The sequence below is a fragment of the Podarcis vaucheri genome, assembly GCF_965113315.1.
Source record: "Podarcis vaucheri genome assembly, chromosome: 2".
NCBI classification, from domain to species: domain Eukaryota; kingdom Metazoa; phylum Chordata; class Lepidosauria; order Squamata; family Lacertidae; genus Podarcis; species Podarcis vaucheri.
The window spans coordinates 74,724,987-74,749,757 of record NC_138760.1 but is presented as its reverse complement, the minus strand read 5'-3'; the positions used below and the strand labels follow the sequence as shown (position 1 = coordinate 74,749,757).

The 24,771-nt window shown below is 41.1% G+C and overlaps 1 protein-coding gene across 4 annotated transcripts in view; it reads right to left on the bottom strand.

The window, feature by feature from the left end:
- Positions 1-3,729: 3,729 nt before the first annotated feature.
- Positions 3,730-24,771, bottom strand: part of KDM3B (lysine demethylase 3B) — a 35,480-nt gene continuing 14,438 nt past the window's right edge. For 2 of the 4 annotated variants that reach the window (XM_082213255.1, XM_082213257.1), the window contains exons 9-24: positions 24,407-24,608; positions 21,365-21,579; positions 20,033-20,185; positions 18,454-18,561; positions 17,492-17,619; positions 16,527-16,806; positions 14,986-15,242; positions 13,990-14,256; positions 12,678-12,849; positions 12,342-12,432; positions 12,101-12,231; positions 10,575-10,694; positions 9,714-9,853; positions 9,202-9,378; positions 5,890-6,024; positions 3,730-4,962 (exon numbers count right to left, since the gene is read on the bottom strand). In XM_082213255.1, coding sequence (XP_082069381.1) covers positions 4,882-4,962; positions 5,890-6,024; positions 9,202-9,378; positions 9,714-9,853; positions 10,575-10,694; positions 12,101-12,231; positions 12,342-12,432; positions 12,678-12,849; positions 13,990-14,256; positions 14,986-15,242; positions 16,527-16,806; positions 17,492-17,619; positions 18,454-18,561; positions 20,033-20,185; positions 21,365-21,579; positions 24,407-24,608 — 2,657 coding nt within the window. In that variant the 3' untranslated portion in view covers positions 3,730-4,881. Of the gene's footprint in view, positions 4,963-5,889; positions 6,025-9,201; positions 9,379-9,713; positions 9,854-10,574; positions 10,695-12,100; positions 12,232-12,341; positions 12,433-12,677; positions 12,850-13,989; positions 14,257-14,985; positions 15,243-16,526; positions 16,810-17,491; positions 17,620-18,453; positions 18,562-20,032; positions 20,186-21,364; positions 21,580-24,406; positions 24,609-24,771 lie in introns of all 4 variants that reach the window. The other 2 variants (XM_082213254.1, XM_082213256.1) reach the window with 1 other exon arrangement.

Genomic DNA, 24,771 nt, shown 5'->3' with positions numbered 1-24,771 from the left:
ATTGAATACCTCTTGTAGTTTGTTAGATCATGTAATTAAATCAAATTATCTTAAACTGGCTTGTTCTTCTGTTTCCAGTATTTAAGACACGTCCCACTGTTCTAGTGGGTCTTTTTTAAACCCCCTTAATAAACAAAGCACTACAACGAATAAGATACCAGAAGTTTAAAAGATAACCCTATTTCGTTTTCTTTTGTTTTACAATTTTCTGACATCCAAGAAAGTAAAGTTAAAATGTACATGCATTCTCAGTGGCCTTGCCATTCTTCTTAAAATGTTTTTAGCATATATATTTAATGGATAAGTGGTGAAAGCATAAAAAAGGAAAAGGCGCACTGGAGTCTGTGCTTTTCAAATGTTCTACCACAACCTCAGATGTAAGGTTGTGTCAGATATATCTTAGTCAGTCTACTACTCTGTTTTGCCATGTACTAAAAAATGATACTGAAACCTTTACTACTTTTAACTGGCTCCCCAGTAGCTGAATAAGCCATAAGAAAGAAGGAAAGGAAGAGCTGGAAAGTGCCTATCAAAAGGCCAAAAAGGGAAAGAGAGTTCACTGAAACCTTCAAAGCATTTCAACAGCCAGTTGGCTGGCTAAAGCATTTCACTGCACAAGAATGAGGATGTGAAAGGAGAACTGAAAGCCACAGTATTTTGATGTGCTCCCATGATGAAATGATTAACAGTTACCCATGGCTGGCCTGCTTAATGCCTCCTGAATGGATTATTCAGCAAAAAAATTGTAATTGCTGGCCAGCACATCTAGGAAGAACAATGAAAGAGGACAAAGGGTGCTATTCAACTAAGTTTTACTCAGAGTAGACCCACTGAATTAATGAACATGACTAAGTTATGTTGTAATGGTGTGTGCCAGTCTGAACTTTTTAGATCATGGCATTGGAATAGTTGGCATAAACTTGATATAAAATATACCCCTAAATGAACTTCCTTGACCCTGGTCCAGTTACTGTCTCAAATATGTCCCATAAATATGTTCCTGGGCTCCTAATACTTTACATAAAGTTCAGCACAGTAATCTGGTGTTACCAGTAAACTTTAACATCTCCTGTAAAAAGAATGGGTTTCACAACATTAAGAAAACCTTAAGACTCTGGAAACAAATATAACTAGTTTAGTAATTTCTCAGTAAGGGGACATCATTTCAGTACCAAATAAACAAAATGAGGAACAGACAGGAACTTAATAGGAAATAATGTAACAATGGAATATAGGTGTTATTACAAATCACTAATCCCAAAGACCCTCTCCATAGCCTAGCGTTGGCTCAGAATAAAAAAAAACCTCCAGATGTTCAGTGGCTGGTTTGCTTTCATGGACCCCTTTTCACACTACTTTCTCAAGGACCAGCCTGACACTATGCTTTGCTTCAGGACACCATTCTTCCTCCCTCCCTCCCTTTGCTTTAGTGTGGGTACTGTGACAAATGTCACACTTAATTTCTCTTTGAGCTTTTGATAGGGATCTTTCTTTGCTCTTTAGACCAAGGTATGTTTATGTTGTACAGTTTGCAACCAGCTTGTATGTGTACCTGCTTTCTTAAGCCGCATCCATATATTTTGCCACATATATTCAAGTTCATCAATCTTTCTTTATTCCTTTTGCATGTGAACGTCTTGGGGCATAAGGTTAAGGCTAAACACATATTCATAAATAAATATTACAACTCCAGCAAAAGGTTCAGACACACTATAAAACAACATTCATTAATTTTAATAGGTCTACTCAGCAAAATTTGGTTGACTATCACCCAAACAGGTGGAATTCAACATAGTGCTAAGGAGGTCAGGGATCTTAATTTTATTGCTTTGGCTTCTTCTACAACTTGGAGAGGGCATGTTACATGCTCCTCTAGTATTGCTGCTATATGTTTTTAGTAGTAGCAATTGCATGACTTAGGATACAAATACTATACACACTCAAGTTTATTTCCTAAATGTTCAGAATCTAAGCAGTAGCTGAGATTTCCCATTAAAAATCCTATGAAATACAGTGCAACATAGCAATATTTTTAATGCTTAGTCACTGGAGCGCAGATGAGAGAAGCTAAAATCCAGGACAGCTTGAAACCACTACAAATAAAATATGGGTTTGCAATTCAAATCGTTGCTGATTTCCACTAGCATTTTTTGTCCTGAGGCTTAGATGCTTGGTAGCCATGATAAAATGTGTAGTTTGGAAGGCATCAACTCCTGCTTAAGAAGATTCCCTTGCTCTGAGAGAATTACTGGAGCATACAGAAAAGGAAGTACTATTAATGTCACCCACCATAACCAGTACAGTAATGTTGGGCAAATGAGACAAACCAATTGCTAGTTATGATGGCAGTATTAACTTCAGCTATCACAGACATGAATACCAGCTGCTAGGGATCATGAGCCAGAGTGTGTGGTTTTGCTCATGCCCTGCTTGTGGGCTTCCCATAGGCCAGGCTAGCCACAGAATGTAGGGCAAGACAGGCCTTTGGTCTGATTCAGCAGGCCTCTTATGTTCTAATGATGAGACCATGTTGACAGTCTGGAATATATATTGAGAAATTTCAGCTGCTGTCCTATGGTCAGTGCTGATGAACTAGAATTGTTGGGGAGTATGCATGCAGAGATGAGGGAATAGATCTCTGGGAGTGGCTATTTTACCCCTCGGTCACCCAACAAATGTGGAGAGATGTGACCAGAGCTGCATGTCATGGCACTGATTCTGGCCTTGCACCAACGCAGCTCCAAAAGTATGGGAGCCCAAGTACAGTGGTGCCTCGCAAGACGAAAAGAATCCGTTCTGTGATTCTCTTCGTCTAGCGGTTTTTTCGTCTTGCGAAGCAAGCCCATTGAAGGATTAGCGGATTAGCGGCTTATCTGCTGATTGGATCAGCTGATAAGCGGCTTAGCAAAAGGGGGGGAAAGGGAAAAAAACCAGCAGAAACTCGCAAGACACTGTTGTCTTGCGAAGCAAGCCCATAGGAAATTCATTTTGCGAAGCACCTCCGAAACGGAAAACTCTTTCGTCTAGCGAGTTTTCTGTCTTGCGAGGCATTCGTCTTTCGGGGCACCGCTGTATGCTCCAGCTGCCCAAACCTGGGTATCCAACGTTGGTTGCATGAGGCAGATTTCAAATGAGATTGCCAACGAAATTACGGTATAGCTGTAAATGGATGAGGAACATTTTGTTGGTGAAGGGAAAACTGAAGGCATTTTGAAGGGGCTTTGTAATTCAGATAAATAGCTGAGAGTAAGCACACACAGAGACTTTATCCCAGTTTGAGTGGTATAGATAAGTGGAAAAACACAATGTTTGCTACATCTTGGTTTCTTCTAAGTGACTACAACTATGACATTTTTGCTCTCCCATAGTAACTCTTACAGGGTTTAGCCTGTTCTGAATTGTGGAGTGGAGTCTGTGTTATGCCAGAGTGTTTCATGGGTCACGTTTGACCACATCATACATATAAGAGAAATAAAATACACATGGGATTGCTTGACTGGTTCACTGCTGAAACCATGTTGCAGTTTTGCTGCCTCCTGAAAAAAAGATCATTATTACTAGGTACTGAAGGGAAATGGTGCAGCAAACCTTGGAAGTTGCCTCTGAAAAATATGCATGAGTGCAGCTCTCAGGAGTTATGGGAGAGGAGTGCGAGCTCAGAAGCAAAGACACTTCTTTAGCCCCATCCACAATTCCTCTTGCACAGATTCAGTGTAGGTTTAAAGAAGATTCTACAGTAAATGACTTTTATTTTTTAAAAAATGAAATAACCGTGAACATATTAACAGGCCTGCAGGTGGCACTACAGTACAGCTGGATAGAAGGTAGATATAGTCCCAATGTACAGTCAAACAATGGAATCCATCAGTTCAATGGTGACAATTCTGAATACAACTCTATCAAGCAGGAACATTTTACTGAAAATATTTCTGGACAAAGCTGATATTGAAAATTAGCTCTGGGAAGTATAAGTCCCAATCTAGAACTGACAACTGGTGAACTATTACCTGGTTTGCCAGTTTAGGGAGAGATGTACAACATCTCCAAAACATAAAAGTTCTTTCCCCCCCTTGCATTTGTGGAAACTGGTGTTGGAAGTCAATTTCTTTTAGCTCTCCTCTGGCCAATTGTGCTATTTTGGATTTATTTCTAAGAATCATTTCTTGAAAGGTTTTACTGAAAGGAAGACTAAACACAATGTGCCTTTCCTTGTAACCCAGGAACAGTTGTGGTATTTCAAATTCTAAAAATATCTACTTTCATGAAATACTGTTTCACTACAAACCTAGTTTTTCACTAAATACACATTTTTAAATCCTGGAGCCATCAGGGAAAAAGTGGTTTCTCTCTGCGATTCTGCGTTTCTACAGTGTATAGCGAACTCTTAAAAAGGGAGCATGAAGAACATCTTTCTTTCCTTGGCCTGTGTCAGACTTAGGAGGACCTGCTTCAGCAGCTGGGCTCCTGGTGATCACACTCTTTCAGAGTTGGCTACTCAAGTCTGCAAGAGAATGTCCATCTTCACATCATTCTTTCTAACTTCTTGGAAAGACTAACTAGGCATGAAAAAGGTTCACACGTTCTATTCATAATAGGCAGGAACACCACATGGTTTCCATACAATTTAAATTTGCAAAAGGCCACAGGAAAGGGACACAGCACCTTTCATTAGGTGGGAAACTTTGCATGTTATAGTGACCTTCCTTTAGTTTCCTTAGTATTGAGGCAGCATAGAAGACGGTGGCTGGAGAGTGTAATGAATGCCATGGCATCTCTTAGCGAGAAGCATCTGGCTCCTGCACAGGCAGGTATGTGCGCTCCCCTTCTATACTGTGAGCAAAAAAATGACTCCAGAGGGGGGGTGTTTGGAATCTCCAGTTCCTACGACCTAGCCAGTTTGGACTCGTGAGCCTTTAGTGTGCCAACAGCATCTTTCACTGCATGGTAGATAATGTTCTTCACCTGCAAAGAGAAGAAAATGAAGACACTGAAAATCAAAACTCTGAACAGTCATTTTCATCTACTATGTAAGACACGCCAGAGTTTCTCAATTATTCATTCACTGTATTCATAAATGAATATGGGAAGGTGTCTGAGCTGCTAATACTTCTTACAAGGATACTGGATCAAACTCGAAAAGCATCCAATAAAATATTACATCCCTACTCTCAAACCAAAGTCAGGAGAACCCCTTAATTGCCCTCCCCCCCCTTTTTTGGCAAAACATGTACACATCTACTATGATGATCTTTTCTTAGCAACAGGCTAAGCCTTTGATACTGGTTTAAGTTGGATTGCCTCTAAAAGTATAGTGTGTTAGTGGAAAAGCACCCCCACAAGGCAGCCTTCCTACTGCAAGCCATTCCAGAGCATCCAGAGGAGTCTTTTGAAAGTGCAGGGGGCTACAGTGAAGAGGAAACAGGAAAGCCCCAGTGGAGTTCTTCTTGCCCTTCTTTAGGTTCAACCCACTTTATAAGCATTCAGCTAACACAGGGTTGCCATATTTCAAAAAGTAAACAAAACCCATGTTCATTGACCTTTTCTTAAATAAAAAAATGCCCCAAACCCCCATGATTTTTTGATTGACTTGCCCAAGATCCAGGACAAAGCACCACATTTCAGAAATTCCCTCCCATGCGTCAATCCCCCCCCTCCAATGTATGGCAGCCCTAGCTAACATGACCAGCAGCTAGCTTATAACTTTAGTCAAATTTAACCCAATGCATGTGGAAGACAGGAGTGCCTGGCGTGCTCTGGTCCATGGGGTCACAAAGAGTCGGACACGACTAAACGACTAAACAACAACAACAACCCAATGCAGTTTTGCAAATACTTTCTGCCAAATCTGATATGTGCTTTAGAGGTTGTTCCATGAAAACAGATGCTTACCTGCAGCTTATCTTCATGGTTTGTGTGAGTGTTAGACAGGTGCCTGAACTCCTGGGTTAGGCGGAAGCAGTGTTTCACATGTTCTGGAGATACAAAATCTTCTGCTACTTTAATGCAGCTATACAGATTATGAACCTGAAAAAATAAGCAGCAGAACCGGGTGCTAGATAAACATCAAAACTCAACAATCCAATGTATATTCAAAATATTGCTTTCTGCAGTATAAATAAGATTGGTAAATGCTATTTCAATGTGTTCATTAGCCACATCTAACAGGTAGAAAGAGATCAGACGTTCAAAGTAAGTTTTCCAAACTGCCTTCCATTCAAATACAGTGGTACCCCGCAAGACGAACGCCTCGCAAGACGGAAAACCCGCTAGACGAAAGGGTTTTCCGTTTTGGAGGCGCTTCGCAAAACGAATTTCCCTATGGGCTTGCTTCGCAAGACGACAGCCCATAGGGAAATCTCAGGGACAGTGGGGAAGCGCAGCGCGTCTTCCCCACTGTCCTCGGACCTCCTCCGAAGCCTGGCGGCGGAGCGGGGACACCTCCTCCCGCCGCCGCCGGGCTTCGGAAGGCTCCTCCGAAGCCGGGCAGCGGGGCGGGAACACCTCCACCCGCCGCCGGGCTTCAGAAGGCTCCTCCGAAGCCGGGCGGCGGGGCAGGAACACCTCCTGCCGCCGCCGGGCTTCGGAACGGTGCTCCGAAGCCGGGCGGTGGGGCGGGAACACCTCCCGCCGCCGCCCGACTTCGGAACGGTGCTCCGAAGCCGGGCGGTGGGGAGGGAACACCTCCCGCTGCCGCCCGGCTTTGGAACGGTGCTCCGAAGCCGGGCGGCGGGGCGGGAACACCTTCTGAAGGCGGGCGGGGGGCGAAAGTCTTTGCTCCCCCCTGCCTGCCTGTCCCGGAGGGCTTTTGAAGGCAGGCGGGGGGGGGGGGAGCAAAGAACTTTCACCCCCCGCCCGCCTTCAGAAGAGGTCCAGGACCTCTTCTGAAGGCGGGCGGGGGGCAAAAGTCTTTGTCCCCCCTGCCTGCCTTCCCAGGGGCTTTTAAATCACCCCGGACAGCGGAGAAGTCCTCCGCTGTCCCAGGGCGATTTTAAAATGCCGCCCGCCAGCATTTTACGATCGCCCGGACAGCGGAGAAGTCCTCCGCTATCCCGGGTTTTTTTTAAATGCTGGGAGTGGGAAGAAAAGCCCTTGTCGTCCCCCCCCCCAGCCTTCAGAAGAGGTCCGGGGACAGACTGTCCCCGGACCTGGTCTGAAGGCAGTTTCCCTAGGAACGCATTAATTGATTTTCAATGCATTCCTATGGGAAACCGTGCATCGCAAGACGAAAAACTCGCAAGACGAAGAGACTTGCGGAACGAATTAATTTCGTCTTGCGAGGCACCACTGTAATGACTTCGCACTATGAGTCAAATAACAGTTTTTCATCAATACAGGCCAGATTGTGTGGGAAATGTGTGATTATTTTTTCTAGGGTCATTTTATATTTAAAAAAATGATGAGGCTTCAAGTTAATACTTTTAAAGGAAGACCAAGATGACAGTAATAACCAAGATCAAGAAAACCAAGAAAATAAGAGTGGAGAAAAACAGTTCTTCACAATGAAGATAGGAAAAATAAAAAACCCGTGTTAGGTAAGTAAGAAAAGTTAGGAGTGGGACGGATCACTCTGGAAAACAAATTTCTCACTGTCCCTTGAATGATGACCAAATGGTGAGATGCCCAAGCTCAGGCAATCGTCTCTCAGCTAAATAAGTCAGGATGCACAGAAACCTTCTGCCCATGCTCGCACTCCTCCTCACTCCTCTCATTATGACATTCTGCAATCTCCAACTTTTAAGTCTCCAACTAACCAACTTCCCTTTTCATCCAAACCAAGAAACTATGGTTACCAGCTTCAGAAGAAACAAAGATATTTAAATAGTGGCTTAAAATCCTGCCCTGTTCTGAAACTGGTAGGCACAGGGTTCAATCCAGAGAAGGACTCTTGGATCAGGGCTTTATGGCTCCCCACCCCCAAGACCCACTGCTCCTCCATAAGCTGCTCCTGAAAACAGACAGACTCACTGGACTAGCATAGAATTTGGTGCCAAGTGAATGAGAGAAAGATAGAAAAACTTGAATAATTTAGTGGGGCCACTTTGCACGAGTCAGTTTCCAGGTTCAGATGAACAGCAAACTCTGGTTAACTGCGGATTTCTGAGTTTTAATTGCTGTGTTCTGCAAACTGAAGGAAAAAGGAGGCTACGTGTGAGAGCAGAAGGCCTGTGCATATATTGGCATATTAGGCCAAACAAAGTTGACATCTGCTGCTTAACTGCCTCCTGAAACAACTGGCAAACATGCAGAAATAATTATCACCACTTTAGCATACACCTATGCTTTATGATGTGCATGATAAAATTTGCAAGGAGAATTGCACTGTAAATAAAGTTTGAATTCTTATTTAACATATTTATATCCTGTTCTTCTGTTCACAGAATACGCAAGAGTTTAATGGCATAAACAGGAATGAGGAACCCACAGTTCTCCACATGTTTGTGGACTACAACTCCAGTAATTCCTGACCATTGGTCATGCTGGGTGGAGCTGATAGGATTGAACAATATTCAGAGCACCATAGGTACCACAATCCTGGTATAAGAATAATAAAAGGAGACAACTGCAGCAAGCAGACAAGATCCAGAGCTGGGATGAGGGAACAGTTTTAGTTTGAAAACAAATTATTGGTTCACACCTGGGTGCTAGGCACTACAAAGTTATTGAATCCTTGCGAGACTCAAATAATCAGCTGTACCCAGAATCTACAACAAACATTTTATTCCTTCACCTAAGAATCCCAGATAGCGAATTTACACTAAAGTAAACACGCTAAGAGCATATGCTGATATTTTACTTTTAATTATTCAAGTTTCCAGTATTCAAGGAATATGGACCCCCCCAACCCTTTCAAGAACTGGAATAAATTTTTGAGAAAAACATATGGAGCTTGAGACCCAGGAATAGTAGACATGGAACTCTATAGTAAGGTTCTGAAACTTGACACTTCTGAGAACTAGAGTTCTCCTTATTTCAGCTTCTAGAATTTCACCAAGCAGAGTCAGCAGGTTTTCAGTACTCTAAACTTGTTCCCGCCCCCCAACAGAAAAAGCTCAGGAAAACCAAACTAACCAATTGTACAGTGTTTCTGAAAATTCTGTCACATTCTAAAGTTGTGCTCTTTTTGGAATGCTCCATGAACAACTTGTTTTATGCCCTTAAGTTTTTACCCTGCTCTTTCAGGCCCTAGCACTCCACACTCACCTGGTGAGGGGCCCCTGCAGGAATAAATACAGCATCTCCCAGGAACTGCACTATTGCCCAGCCTTGTACTCCATACTCCTCATACAGACGCTTACGGAGGGTCTGGTCCAGGTACCAGCTTTGGTCATGGATTGGGTCATGATCTGGAGGATTTTCTTGTCCTTGTTCTTCACCAACCTAATACAAATGTATCAGAGTTTAATGCTCCCTACTTGCAGATTTCTTCTTAATCTGTATTCAGCAAACAACCACAAGTTACTTTATGATGAAATTCTTAGCTTTGGCTAAGGTGGACTTTGAGACAATAAGCAAGTATGACAGGAAAAAATCAAAATCTCACAGCAGATATTACAGCTGCCCTAGTCCATTCCCAGACTATTTAGGGCATTAATACTCCACTATTCAACAAGGTTTTTAGGGCAGTCCAATTAAAATATTGGGACACAAGTTTTATCAGAAAGTATAGAATAATGTGTGAAATATTAAACTCCTGAAACATTCAAACATCACACCTTGCGAAGAAGTTCCCTGATCTTCTCAGCATCCTTAGCAGCATAAATGTGCCATAGTGCTCCAGGCTTCTCCTTTGCTTCATGGATTCGCTGTTTTGTAACATCATCAGCATCTCCCTCATCAATCGTTTTCAGCACCTCTGAAATTCACATCAGTAAGTTGCATGGCTTTCTAGTGTAATGTGTAACAATCAAATGAATTCAAGGAAGCACAAAACTACAGCCATAAGAAATTATCTAAGAAAGTTATCCTACTTAATGTTACAGGACAGTTAGGAAATTCGAAAGGACCAAATCATATTATCTTTAGTAATTCTGGAAAAAGCACTAAATTTGTTCCCCTTGTCAAGAGCACATCAGTTCAAACCTGCAAGGGTGCTTATGTATGCCTAAAAATCATATATTATGTTTGCACTATCCATATATCACAAATATATAACCTAAGAAACACATCAAACTGGTGACATTTGCATTTGTGCACAGGCGATACTTTCAATCAGGACTCCACATCCAAGTTTCATCCTGGCAGAGTTAGCGCCTCAAAGAAGTACTCTGCTTATTATAATGTTCCGCATGATTCTTAGACAGGTATCTCTTGAAAAGAAACTGATACATCTACTCATGAGTAAATTCACATGACTAGGCATTCCAGTTTGCAGCTGCACTATCTTTCCCCTCCTCTGATTACCTTTGTTCATATGTATTACCAATGTGCAAAGAGCAACACAAGAACAGAGAAGAAATCAAAACAAAAAGAAATTAAATGGTGCAGGCCTAATATAAGCAATATTTTGCATATCTAGGGGGAGATTCAGAAGTTTTTCAAGTTAAACCTTGAAAAAGATCATCTTAGAAGTTTACCATCATCATGAGAACCTTCCCCGATGGGAATTCCAACGTACACCATGACGTTAACGGCATCTGACACATCCAAATGCAGATTGGTTGTACCAACTCTTCTGTCTTCTGCCGTTATCAGTCCTACGAAAAGCAGCAAAGAAGAGAGATGATGACAGCAAGCTTGAAGCTGCTTGTTATAGGTATGCTTTTTTATGCTACATTCAAAGTATATCACCACACAGAGAATATTCAGCTATTAGCCATGATAATGTGAACAGTAGCAGAGATACTTGATCTCTGATGATTAGATATCAAGGGTAGCCAACATGATGTCTTTCAGATGTTATTGGATTCTTAACTCCCACCAGTCCCAGACATTAAGGTCAAATGTCAAGGATGAGGGGGTATGTAGTCCAGCAACATCTGGAGGGCATCATAAGGGCACCTACTATGCATGTTTAACTATAAAAGGAGCCAGACTTAAGGTGCAAACTCCCTATCACTTTGTAATTGCAGCACTTAGTACAAGCAGATGTTATGGTCCACTGCTTCAAATCAACAAATGCACTTTATTGAATATTTTTTAACACGGCCACTACCACACTTGAAGTGGTACACAACCTGATAAAAATAAAATGCACACAGAAAAGCCACTAAGGACTCAGCTCTTAATAGGTGTCCTAGAAACAGCAGCAGAAAGGAAAATCCAGGCCAATCACCTTCAGCCAATAACAAAGTCTATTCCGAAACATCAGGTTTTCCCAAGCCAACAGAACAAGGGGGCATCAAAACATGTTTCCAGAGTTGACGATCAATGCTTCCTTTAGCCCCTTAAGGAAGTAGCCCCTTCTGCTGTGATCTATTTACCACAGCTAGCAAAAGCTTATTGAACTTGGGCCAGGCAGATTTAACAGCCAAGATGGGCAAGGGTTGAGGATTCTTCTCCCAAGAATCACATCCATTTGTTTGGAAAATAGTAGTTGAAAGCTGCTCATCAAAACTGGACAGGCAGATGCTCCTGAATCCCATACCCAGATCTGCACCAACACTGGAATCCAAGTTGGAGCAGATGTGAGTGATTTTATCTGTAAAATATTTTCCAAACTGATCACAGCACACCTCAGGGGGCTTCTCTCGTTGGGATGAGAAGACGAATACAGTCCTTTTACAGGTTAAGAGCACATGGATGCAACTGAATATGGCCACATAAACTAGTGTAAAAACTCATCTGCTCTTCAGTCTGATGGGCATGGGTCCTTGAGTTCTCTTCCCTGATTTGAACAGCATCATTTTCATTTCATTTTACAAAGTTCTCTTTGATTCTGACAACACTGTCTGATTCCATTTAGTCTACAATTACCAAATTATCTTCCACTTCTAATGACATTATACTTTTAATTGGAAGCAAACAGATTTAAAGGAAACAAATTAATTTTATGACTAACATGGGTAATAATCCATCTCACTCATTTACTTCTCAGTCCATATACTTTCATAAGCCACAAAGTATCAGTAGGGACAAAATTATGCTCTCCTGGTCTACATACCATATGCGTTGTACATTTTGGGACCCAGATCTGGTCGTACAAAGTAGCTTGGCAACCTTGATGCCAGATTCAGTCTTCCATCCCTCTTAGTGTACTCTGGGAGAGGAAGGTTCTCCATTAGGTCCTCAAACCTGAAAAGGGCAAGTACCATGTTAGACACTGGCAAAGGCAAGAAAAATACATTACTAGAACACCAACAATTCTCACAGAGGCCCAGACCCAGAGCAACAAGGGATCTTACCTTGTCGGCATCATGTCTCTAAAATCTTCTCCCGGAGGCCAGTCCTTTAACTTCAGTACCATGGGCTGTCCATCATCAGATCTTAGACGCTCTGGAAAGAAATAGTTTTACTTGGCTTGTATGTCGTTCTATCGCTATTTGTTTTTCCTATGAAATCTACAGGATATTTTGGGAGTAGGGGAGGGAAGAATGAAACCTAAATCCATAATGAGAGATCTGGGTTTAAATCTCCTGTTCAGCTATGACATTAATAGTGTCATAAGTTGGGGCAGAGACTACACTGATGTGATAGATAACTTTTCACAAGTAGTCTCAACAGAATTAGGTGGCACTTACTAGAAATGACCTCAAAGCCATCCCAGAAGTCACGCACTTTCACATCTGAGATTATGGCACAGTTCCTACAATTGACCAGATCTACATCCTGATCTCCAAATTCTTGACTAAAGGCCTCTGGTTTCCAGAGCTCAGGCTTCAGCTTCTTATGAACACCAGAAACTAAAACAGGCTGTGAAAAGAAAGAGGAGGTATTATTCCAAAATGACAATTCGCAGAAGGCATTTTATTTTTTTATTTACTAATGTATAATCTTTCATAAAACTATAACCAGACAAAATGAAAATAAGAAACCACTATGTTTCCAGTATTATTTGTTAAAGATTTTCTGGTCTGAAAATGTAAGAGATGGAAATGTTGGCAAAGGACCAAGCTGTTGTCGTTTTGTTTTTAAAAAATGGATTCCTAAATGATGGACTTGTTTAAGAAGAAAAACAACAACAATTTCTGCAGGAAGGCTGCAACTCAGATAAACAAAATAAACATATATTCTCCACTAATCCTCTGTATATTTTACTTGGCTGCCTTAAAGAAGTTATAAGGATGGAGCGTTCAAAATTAGAAGACCTTTTAACAGCAGCAAAAATAATTACAGGCACCAACAGAAACAGAAGCAACTATGGAAGTTACTGATTGTATGAAACAACAAAATAGATGTAATAACAAATATGCTCTGGTTGCTAAGATATCATTTTGTATAAATACAATATAAAAAAGAAAAATTAATGTAAATTCAAGTTAAGTAGGTCATACCTTATAGTGATGAATTTTAAGACTATTATATGTTATTATAGATTATGTATTTCTAATATTTTGGGAGGTTTCGTAAATTTATGTATGGATTAAAAAATCAAAGTCCAACTTCTGTGCTAAGAAAAGCTATTCTAGTTTTATACAAATTGAAATCTATGGGCTGATGACCATCTTTTGATAATACCCAATATATCTACCTTTTTAACAGAAGCTTCTGGCTGCTGGAAATCCTGGTCAACCCAGCCAAGTTCTGAATGTTCATCAGGCATTATCCGTATTCTATCTAGCCCAATTTCCCAACCATAAGGGCCCAAAACTTGTTGCTGGAATTTAACTGAATCCCAGGGTTCTAAGGATACCACATCCTGTTCCAGAAATGAATTTTTGTGCTTGTATCACACATAGACAAGTGCCATTAACTGTGTTTTGTCCTTCAACCTTAAACTACTAACAAAGTCTGCACCAACATAATTATTATTAAATAGCTGCTAGTTTGTTTTAAGTACAATGAAAATCTTGCCACAGGCAGAGAGGATGTCCACACAAACTTTTTATTTACCTGGCCCTGTTTCCAACACTCCCTGAAGATCTTCCAGTTGTTTTTATTGCTGGGGTCATGGAGACACAAAAGCCTTCCGTCACAGAGCCAAGAATGGGAAGTGTGTGGGTCCAGCACATTTAATCCCATTACCATCTCTTTCACTTCTTTCTGAGTATCGGCCACATTGCTTGCTCGCTTGGCAGCATCAGACGTCTTCTTATTTTCCACCACTGAGGCAATAATATGATCAAGGAAATTTGGCAAGCTGGCCTTATTCTTAGCACCCTAGAAGACACAAATCCACATAGCAACCCAGGTCTTGGGTAAAGAATTAGAATATACTGCCTGTGCCACAGATTCTGATCTTTCAACCAACTAAACACTTTCTAAAGTGGCTAAAACAATGCCAAGGAAAGAATAACAATGTGTTGAACCAAAGGGGAACTGTTCCAGAAGCTCTGCAAACGCCATCTGGGTAGTCAAGATAACACCACAATTAACTGGTAGTTGTTGTAACAATGAGCTCATATATGTTTATATTCACTTGCTGTGATAGAAGCTAATTGGCATGTTCATCTGTGGGCTTGGGGCCAGAAAGGGGAACAACCTGTAAGATTTGGATATTTGCCACTTATGCCCTCATCTGCTCAGGCGAAATTATGGGACGTCTTGGCCAAAGTGCTGATGAATAAAGAATGTATACCGTAATTGTTTGCTTGGGTGCGGATTACTCATGTCAACCTCTCACTGTGTCTGTAAAGGCTCCACTGTAAGTCTACATTTCCTTCTTATAATAAAGTACCAGACCACTCCGGCATTTTCGAAATCTTTCTTTGGTATACTTGAACCAAACCACTCCCACGAACCCACCTTTGGGCCCGTGGACAAACAATAATATGCCTAAATAAATCTTATTTTGAAAAGTTCAGTATAGGTTTTCCTACTGTAGAAAGAGATCGTACCACTTTAAAGAAGCAACTATCTATACTTCTAAACAAAAATAGTATTACTTACAGTGGAAGCTCCAGAAAAGACAGGAGGAAAAGGGATGCCTGTATCAAGTGAAGCCTGAGGCAGCTTTCCAGGCCCGGAGTTAAGCAAATCGCGAAGACTGGAACCTTCTGTCTTGTTGCTTGAGGCAACTGGGCCCAATAAGAGACTATTAAAAAGCTTTGGAGTTAAAGGGGAGGCCTTTGCATTGGCGTTGAAGGAATCCAATCCAAAAGGTGATTGAGATTCTTTATTGAGCACTGACCTCAGTGATCCAGCTTCTGTAAAAGAGCAAAAAAGGCACCATGAGAAGACGTATATTTCCGCGCGCCCCCCCCCCAAGGAAGTATTTTGACAATCACAGAGGAGGGAAGTGAGACTATGAATTGTAACAAGAGATTTCAAACTTATCATAACTACCGCTACAATATTTATGAGGACAAAACAAGTAAGCCAAAATAGCAGCTGTAATTGGAAAAAGATAGCAAGTATGAGAGGAAGGAGAAAATAAAAGATTGCATAAATACTAATGTGTATCTTTGGACATTCTTCAACTGTAGATACAATTCTTGTAATCATAAGCAAGAGACTTTATGACTGCTTTTTTAATCAGCATGGAATGGAATGTCTTAATGTCAAAGGGCCAGTGTTTTATGTGTGACCTTCAAAGGTTTAGCTATGCTCCAGCCGGCATCAGTTTAAATTTGTTAGGACACAAATCTTCCAGAAGATTTACAAAAAAATCCTAGTAGCTATCCAGATACCAGCCACTCATACATTTGATCATTAAACACATGAGAGAAAAAATGCAGTAAGGAGGTCTCAGTATGAAATCCAAGCAAAATAAAACCCAAACTACACCTTTACACAAGTTCTTTACCAGTTTAAGATGTACTAAGATGGCCTAAGAAATGGACAAAACCAAGTATTTATGTATCAGTTTTACAAAGCCAAAACAGATAGGTTAGTCCAGAATAACCTAGACTTTTAATCTCAAGGTTTTGAGTTCAGGGCCCATGTTGAGCAAAAGATTCCTGCATTGCAGGGGGTTAACTAGATTACCCTTGTGGTGCCTTCCAACTCTACAATTCTATGTGAAATGCAGGTGCAATACTACTGTTTGGATAGTTACCAAATTTTCAGACAGGCATGGAATTCCATGTGATATGACTCCCCTCACATCAAATAAATGATGTCAGCACTTGTGAAATTACAAGAGATGTTAAAAAGTATTTTTTCCAATACAGTTGCAGCATATGTGAAAGTGACATGCTGCATTTGTTTTATTAGTGCTGTAATCTTTTAAACATCCCTGAATTGCTAAATACCCAAAATTAATCCCTCAGCATGCTTGAAACTTCACAGAACTATCCGTTTGCCAGTCCCAGTGTGGATTATGAACATCAAGAGTATTAAAACAATGTGTCTTGACATGCAAAAAGCTGCCATCTTGGAGTGTCCCTGGTTTTTTCAGTCTTCTAAATTCTCATCTTCAAAAACATCTCTCTCTCTCCAGGGTGATAATCTGCTCTCTAGCAAAAATCTTCAGCTCCCCAATAACTTACCTTTTGTTTCTTCTTTTGCCTTTTGTGTTGCTAAATCTGCAAGCCAATGCAGCGCTGAAGAGGGACTTGTTTCTGGACATAGTGACTTATTAGGTTTTGTCTCCCCACTGTTACTGGTTCCTTGAGCCTCTGTCTTTATAGGCTCCTCAGCTTTGTCCTCCGTAGCTTCAGACTTAGGAATAACATTAGTGTCCGTCTGCCCTCCTTCTGTTGTCCCTGTGCCACTGGAGAAAGCGCTTTCATTGGCAGGTGTGGATACACTGGGATTCATACTGGGCAGCTGCTGAAACAGAGGATCACACACGGGGAAGTCAAAATGTGGTAACTGAAACTTAAGTATTTCTTTAAACAACTGAGACAAATGTAAAGTTTTTTTTAAAAAAACTAGCAATATTAAGACTAGACACAAGCATGAGACAAACTCAAAATACTTTAAGGCAGTCCATCTTCCCCCCAGATCAGAAGGGTCTCCCTAACCCTTCGTAGAACATTGGGGTGGAGGGCTGCAATGGGGAATAGTGGTATGGGGGACTTAGCTTCCATGAATCCATTACATGAGCTTATTCTGGATACAAGCCAATATATTGGATAAGGAGACCAGGGTACATTATTATTCTATCAAATTTCAAAAACAAACAAAAAACATTTGACACTAACAGGTTGTGTATATTCCAAACTCAGAAAAAATAAGTATTCTACTGGCAGACACACTATCTGAGGCCATGTAAAAAGGCAAAATAAGTATGAAATACAACATCTTTAGTAATGGCTTTTTCTTTATAATCTGCATTTTCATTAACATAGCACTTCAAATTGCACAAAGCAATAGCAAATAAATATTTGAACACACAAAACACCAACAACTCTTTTTAAAAACAACAGCCCAGATCAGGATGCCTAGAGGAAGTGGACAATATCTATCAGGATCACATAACAGATTTCGGCCATAATAAAAGTTCACATACCTGTGAAATTCCATTGGTGACGGCAGGTCGCAGCACAGATTTATTCTGCCGATTAATACATGGGCAGTTGGCTTTAATTCCCCATTTGCCACGGGCTGCATGAACCATGTCTCCAATACTATAGAGTGCTGAAAAGTGAGAAACCTTAGTATCAAATTTTGTAACAAAATCTGAAAGTCTTAAAATGCAAGGACCGGTATCTTCCTGTTTACGGGCTGAAATGGTAGATCTTCTAGCTTTTTACAAGCGTGAACCTATGTTTAAGAGTATGGCTTTTAGGCTGGGAAGGGAGACCCTCTGTCCGTATAAAAATCATTACCTTTGTTGTGACAATACTATTAATGACACTAATTGTTAGGACACTCTCTTTAACAACTGCCTCAAGTAGCTTTAATAACCTATTAAGCATCCTTGTAAGCGATGAGAACTCTGCAACTGCAGATGCATTCTTGTTACAAAAATGCATTCAAATAATGAATCCACCTGGCTGGATCGGATGGCAAAAACGAACCACGACCTAACAAGGACGTGGCAACAGTCATTACCTCAGGCTGTAAGAGAGGGAGTGAAGGGAAGCAGGATCCTATAAAGCTCAGCTGAGAAGACAGCACCATTAGGCCGCTGCTCCTACCAACTGTTGTAGCAGAGAGGAGGACAATGAGGGAAGCAGAGCCATGCCACTGGCTCAGCTAGGAGAGCAGCAACTTTTTGTTCCTGTCAGCAAACTGTTCTCCATTCCTGCTGATTGTGATAAGAAATTTGTTACTATGAACTCATGCCCAAGGTTGCTGTTCTCCTCCTCCCTTCAACCCTTTCCCCTTGACTTTTAGATTGTAAGCCTGAGAGCAGAGGCCATCTTATTATTGGTATTTGCAAGCTGATCTGGGAACCTTTGTGGCTGAAAAGCGGGATAAAATCTGTCAAAGAAGAGAGACATGACAGGACACGGAAAATAGATTCACCTGTGCCAGGGATTATCTGTGTTGGCATGAGATTCTCTGGTTCATGCGACTGTCCCTTTGCACACTTCAACCATGAAAAAACCTCTTCATCACCAATCTCCTCTGTCTCTGAAATAGAAAGACAATTAGATTGTTTAACTTTCCAAATGCTTGCTTGCATGTTCCAGTACTACAACAGCTTCAAACTAATAAATTCATAGGTGGCAGGTTTTGCTGAGCACTCTCTTCATAGTCAAACAAAACATGCAACAGCCGTCTGTTGTGGTGCTTAATGTGCTACTAAAACCCTTCAGAGACAGTCGCAGCTGGATGGGAGTTTCAGTCCAAAACAGCTGGAGGGCTAATGAAGGCTGTGCTAATGGAAGGTGTGTCAATACAACAACCGTTAGGTATGCAAGATTAAAACATGAGCACACAAACCTAGAATCAATATTCTGTCCTATTTCCACACTGGAAGATGTTTTTTCAAGCTCTCTTGAAACTCTCCACAACTCCTTTCAGTAATGTGTTTGTGCATCAATAATCTATATGTGTATCAATAACATGTATTTGTGCAGCCTTGTGCTTGCTTTTCCGCTAGATTATCACATTACCTCTTAAAGATGGAACATCCTGCCTCAAACGTTATATTCATTTTCCTTTTTACAAAAGACATGACAGGTTGGGACAGTTCACAGAATAAAATAGAAAAATCAGACAGAAACCCTTGTTCCCATCTGTCCTAAGTCAGCACACAGTTCCTGTTTTAGTTTCAAAGCATTGAAAGGGCTTGCATTCTCTAATGAAGTAAAAACTACCCCACCAAGGGCTTCAATTTTACTAGCAAAAGCACACCTAGAGTATTGCAAAATTATGCATGGCCAAGGATTGTTATATGAATCACAACCATAAAGCCTTTTGTAACCTATTCAGAAGTTATTTTCCTTCAGAACTGTCTCCAGGGAGGCTGGGTGAGAGAGACTCACACACCTTCCCCCTTGCTCCCCCACCCGCTAAAGAAACATGAAATGGAAGAACCCAAAGTTATTTCAATACAAGACCTTCTTAGCTCCTGGCTGATGGGTCTGTAATATGCCAAACCTTGGTTTTTTTTTAATGGTAATACCTGACACTTGGAAAACAACTAAAGGCCTACTTTAGCAATTAGATGACATGCTTTACTCCAAAGGTCAACTGTGTCACATTGAAAGTTCCTTAAGAACGCATTGGTGAATTATTTAAGCTATCCCTAGTGCAAGATTAGGAATTTTACCTGCGATTCCCTATGTTCTTCCTTATTCCAACTGTCCTCATTCTACATGATGATCCTATACATGCCATCCCTGTTCTTGAAGGCATGGCTAAGCTCAACATAGAAGGTAATTCTGTATTATGCTGCCATGAGGAAGCAGGAGGATGAAGCAGCAGCCGAGGAAATTAGGTCAATACTCTCAATCCATATCATCCTTTATCTTATCTAGCAACACAGCAAACTGATCACTTAGCCTTCACACAGAACAATTCCTCCCCAATCCTACCACCAAAAACAGAATGCCCATCTAAACTTTACAGCATTCTTGGACAAATATCAAGTACTCACCACTGCGTGGACGGCTTTTTCTGAGACGGTAACAGTCCAGACACACCCCAAAGCCACATTTGCGACAAACCCAGTGAATATTGAACAGTGTTGTTTCACATACATCACACATCTCCCTCACTCCGCGTACAGCTCTCTTCCAGGCTACTTTCTCTATTAAAATAAATAAAATGAAGGAGGCACATGTTAACAGATTATACATTAGAACTATGCTGTAATGTTGGTTTACAACAATTTCCTGGTTTTACAATAATTTATTAAAAGTTGTTCAAATTCAAAATGAAAACATGTGTTTGAGAGAAAGAAGTGATGGTGGTAGTGAGAGACAAGAGTTTGAGAAACTCAAGAAAAAGCCTCTTTGAATGCCCAATCCTGCAGGGCTCTTCCTATACTCTTATTGCCAAGTTTTAAGAGATTCCTTTATATGAAGACTTAAGGAAACTACTCACACCTAGTTACATAACAGCATATAATGCAAAAATGGGACTTAAGAAAATTGGTCCTCTAACAGATTAGTAGGCCAAGGTTTGCTTTATTAAGACATTTTCATAAATTTCATGTGTTCCAGAGAAGTGATATGTAAAAGAAAAATGAATATCACTATCCCTTAGATCAAAGGTTTTAAAGCTTTTTCAGTGCACGGCTCCCTTGACCAGTTACATTCTTCCTGCCCTGTGGGGCTCCGGAGCCCAGTTATGTCACCCCTTGCCTGCAGAGCTGGCAGCCTCTCACCCTTTTTTGAACACCCTCCCTTGTGGAGTGTTCCCTCAGTCTCCTTCCCTCTCCCTTCTCCTGGGAGTCCTCTGAGCAGCCGCAGTTGCTGCCCTTGGTGTCTGAGCTGCCTCCCCTGCCCGAAAGAGGTGCGCCTCCTCACAATGCCCCACAAGGGCCTAGAACTTGTCTGTCCATTCCCAACAGTAAGGGCTGGTGGACTGGCTGGCTTGCTTACTCCAAGGCCACCTCAACTTCTGGCAACCAGCACCCCCTGACTAGCCCCAGAGGCACCATTCACCTGCGGAGCCTGTAGCTAGGGCAGCTGCAACAAACAGCTGAGCAAGCCTTTGGGAAGCAGAGATGCGAGACGGCATCAGAGTAGAGATGGAAGGAAAGAGGGATAGAGGCCAGTGTTGCCCGCGGCACCCCAGGGGGCCAGGGCACACTGGTTGAAAACCACTGCTTTAGATCATTGGCTGGACAAAACTAATATGTGAGAAAGAGGCCACCATCCACTTATACTTGCAGAGTAAACCATAGAGTAATGGGTTGGGTATCTTTTCTTCAATAATCGAGTTCCAGTTACACACACGGATTAAAAAGAAAACACCAACTTACGGTGTGGTTCCACCATCATCATTGCCTCCTTCTCAGACATAACTAACTGACAAAACTGGTCTCCAACATTGGCCAGGATGTATTTGGAAGTTTCCAGGTCAATTCCCTCTGCGGGGGCAGTAGACGGGATCCACAAGCTCAAAGCGTCAGTGTCACTCTGTTGGGGGTTCAAGAATCCCTCCACTCGTAGTATACCCTTCCGAGTAAATATCAGTCTGAAACAAAACTATGAGCTAGTTAAAAGAGCACATTAGCTACAATCTCTTCAAAACACAAATGAAATGGAGGTTTCCTCCATGGCTATTCTTTAGAACTAGTACAATTGATAGATTTGTTCCTGAAGACATGGTGCTGTAGAAACCTTTGATAGAAACTATCATTAGAGGCTGGTAGGCTTAACATCTGTTCTGAAAAAAAAACTGGTAGATAGCATTTCTAAAAGATAAAAATTACCAAGCATATAAAAGAGCAAGACTTCCTGAATAACAAGCATGGCTTCTGCAAACTAACCTTTTAGAGTTATCTGACAGTGCCAATAAGCACATGGGGCTGGATGTGTCCACTCACTTTCAAGAAACTTTTGATAAAGCCCTACACCAACTATTGAGAACCAAAGCAATAATGGGATTAAAATGACAGATCATATTATGGTCCAGTAACTGGTTAAAGAGCAGGGAATAAATGGACAGTGGGCTTGGAAGCAAGTACTCCTTACAAAGTGGGGAAATCTGAATTTCAAAACAAATTGTCAAATTGTCACCATTTCTTTCAGAGAACATATAAACTACCTTAAAATGGTTAGCCCTTGGTCAACACCTCACTCACTCTGCATAAACAGCTCCTACCCCCAAAATCTAGGCTAGTCTTAACTGGAAATTTAACGTGGGACTTTCTGCATGTACAGCTGATGTCCTGCTATTGAGCAATGCTTTCCCCCTGCCTCAGAGGGATTCTTAAAAACAAAACAAAAAGAGGCAACATTATTTAGGATGCACAAACATTATAATCAACTATTTTCTTTATTTTGCACACCGCCATTTTTAGAAGGCAAAATTCGTAATAATAATTACTATTTTTCCCATGCTTTTCTTCATTAGATCACAAATGAGTTAACAGATACTCAACAGCACAACATGCACTCACACGTACAGAGAAGTATGGTTTAAAGCAGGGTATGCATCACTGTGGGTTTTATGAATTCATGATCTTTTGCCACTTCAACTAGTTCCAACCCAGTTTAACCACATTTCTGTAACATTGACATCCTGCCAAGCAACTTAGTCCTTTATATATATTAGTGTCTTATACAATTAACATCCTTCATGAATGCACACTAAAATCTAAAGCTCTGTGAGGCCAGACTCATAGTTTACAAAATGCCTGCATATAACCACCCTCTTATGAAACAGATGTCTATTTTTCAGAACGGATTTCTTAAATTAAGGTGATTTTAATATGCAGCTTAAATCACCAAGAAAAAATATGGATGTAGATCATGGTGCTGCATTCAACTAAATAATTGCATGTCTGGAACAGCTTCCTCAACCACAACAGAGCTTTCCTCTTTCCTGCACCACACCCAGATCTGCTCCAGCAGGTTGGGGGAAGCTTCTGTGTGTGCAATAATTTAGCTGGACACAACCCAACTAAATACAAGCATTTCCAGAATAAGAGTACACACCTATTATTCGCTATAATAATCAACACATCTTGTTTTGTAGCTCAAACACTACAGTACTTAGTACTATCTATGAGAATAATTCAAAGTCTCTGGTCATGCAACCAACATGCCTTTGGTATCATACAATTATTTCAGTTTAGAGAAGAGGGTATATTTTGTCAATAATAGGTTTCTGTTTGGTTTTCTGCTCACATGCAAGCAAAACTGTTAACACAAGAGACACAATCCAATACAGCTGGGTATGTTGGTCCATGGACCAATTCCTCAGAACATTTTAAAAGTAAGGGGGGTAATTACTATGGATTGTATCCAGTTAGTATCCCATCACTACTAGAGTCTCTCTGATCCAACAAGAACTTCTACCAGGGGAAAGGGAAGGGAGGCAATTTCCCCTTTCTCTTGCACCCTCCCATCCTCCAGAACAGATTGGGGGTGGTGCAGGAGAGCTAGTGCGGGGGGGGGGGATAATAAAAAATCACCCCCCTCCTGGTTCCTTGATGGACACCTACATGAGATCAAAGAGTCTCCTATCAGTGGAGGCCTATTAGATACCACTAACACCACTGTAAGAACACCATCTCTTTGTAACAGGGAAAGTAAATGTTCACATTAGCAGATAATAACTCAGTATTTTTTAATATACTGCAGTACCTATAGTATAATGCTTGCTTGCCTTAAAAATACAATATTTCATCTCATGGTTTGTTCTATGATATAGAAAAGCAGGTTTTAATTTAGTATGCCTGACAAGAGTATTGGGTTGGGTTTTAAGTGTAAAATTCAACAACTTTGTTTAAATGATTTTATAGTAAAATATGAATGAAAGGTTTTTTTTAAAGTGCAATGTACCTGAAATGTTATTTTAAAATATAAAAAACAATATTAAAATTAAAAATCCATCTTTGTTTTTGCTTTTAAATCTTGCTTTAAATGGCTATCCTGTTATTCTGGTGCAATTTTACAGGCCAGTTTCCAGATGATGTGTGGAACTGAGTAACCTGGAAGGTGGTGGATTCTCCACTGGAGGTTTTTAAACAGAGGTCTGTCGGGGATTATTTAGATGTGATTCCTGCATTGAAGGGATTGAATTCTACAATTCTATGATCCTAAGAAAAAGCGCCAGGTGGACAGAAGTGCCAGTGGGTTCAGAGATCACTGCTCAATGGAAAGTTCTATGAGTGCAATGAGCCCTCAGAAGCTACAGCAGGAATTGCAACTGTCATCGCAACAAGGATGTACAATTTCAAAGAGATGGAATTACTTAGCATTATCCTGCCATTAAAATATTTAAAAGCCAAGTGACACATTAACCAGCAACAAGCATAGTATACCAACAGGACATGCTCAGGGAGCTTTATTACCTGCGGAAGTGGAAGAAGCGACAGGCTACAGTGGAGTCGTCCTGCTCCTGCTCCTTGAACTTCCGGTAGCGTTCCAACCGACACTCCCGGCACTTGTGCAGATGAGGGGCTACGTTGATACAGGAGCCATCTTGGAGGAATGCTTCCCCTGACTGCTTCAGCTTCCTCACCTTACTCATGTCTTTCAGTACAGACTGGCCAACTATGAAGCAAAGTTAACAATTAGAGGCATTCAACAGAACAACAGGGGGAAAGGATGTCAAATCCCAAGTAGTATTTATTTAATGCTGACTCCTGTAGAATGTAGCACCGTACCGATGTTAGGTTTGATAGAGAGCAGGACTGGACTTGTCTGTACTTGACAT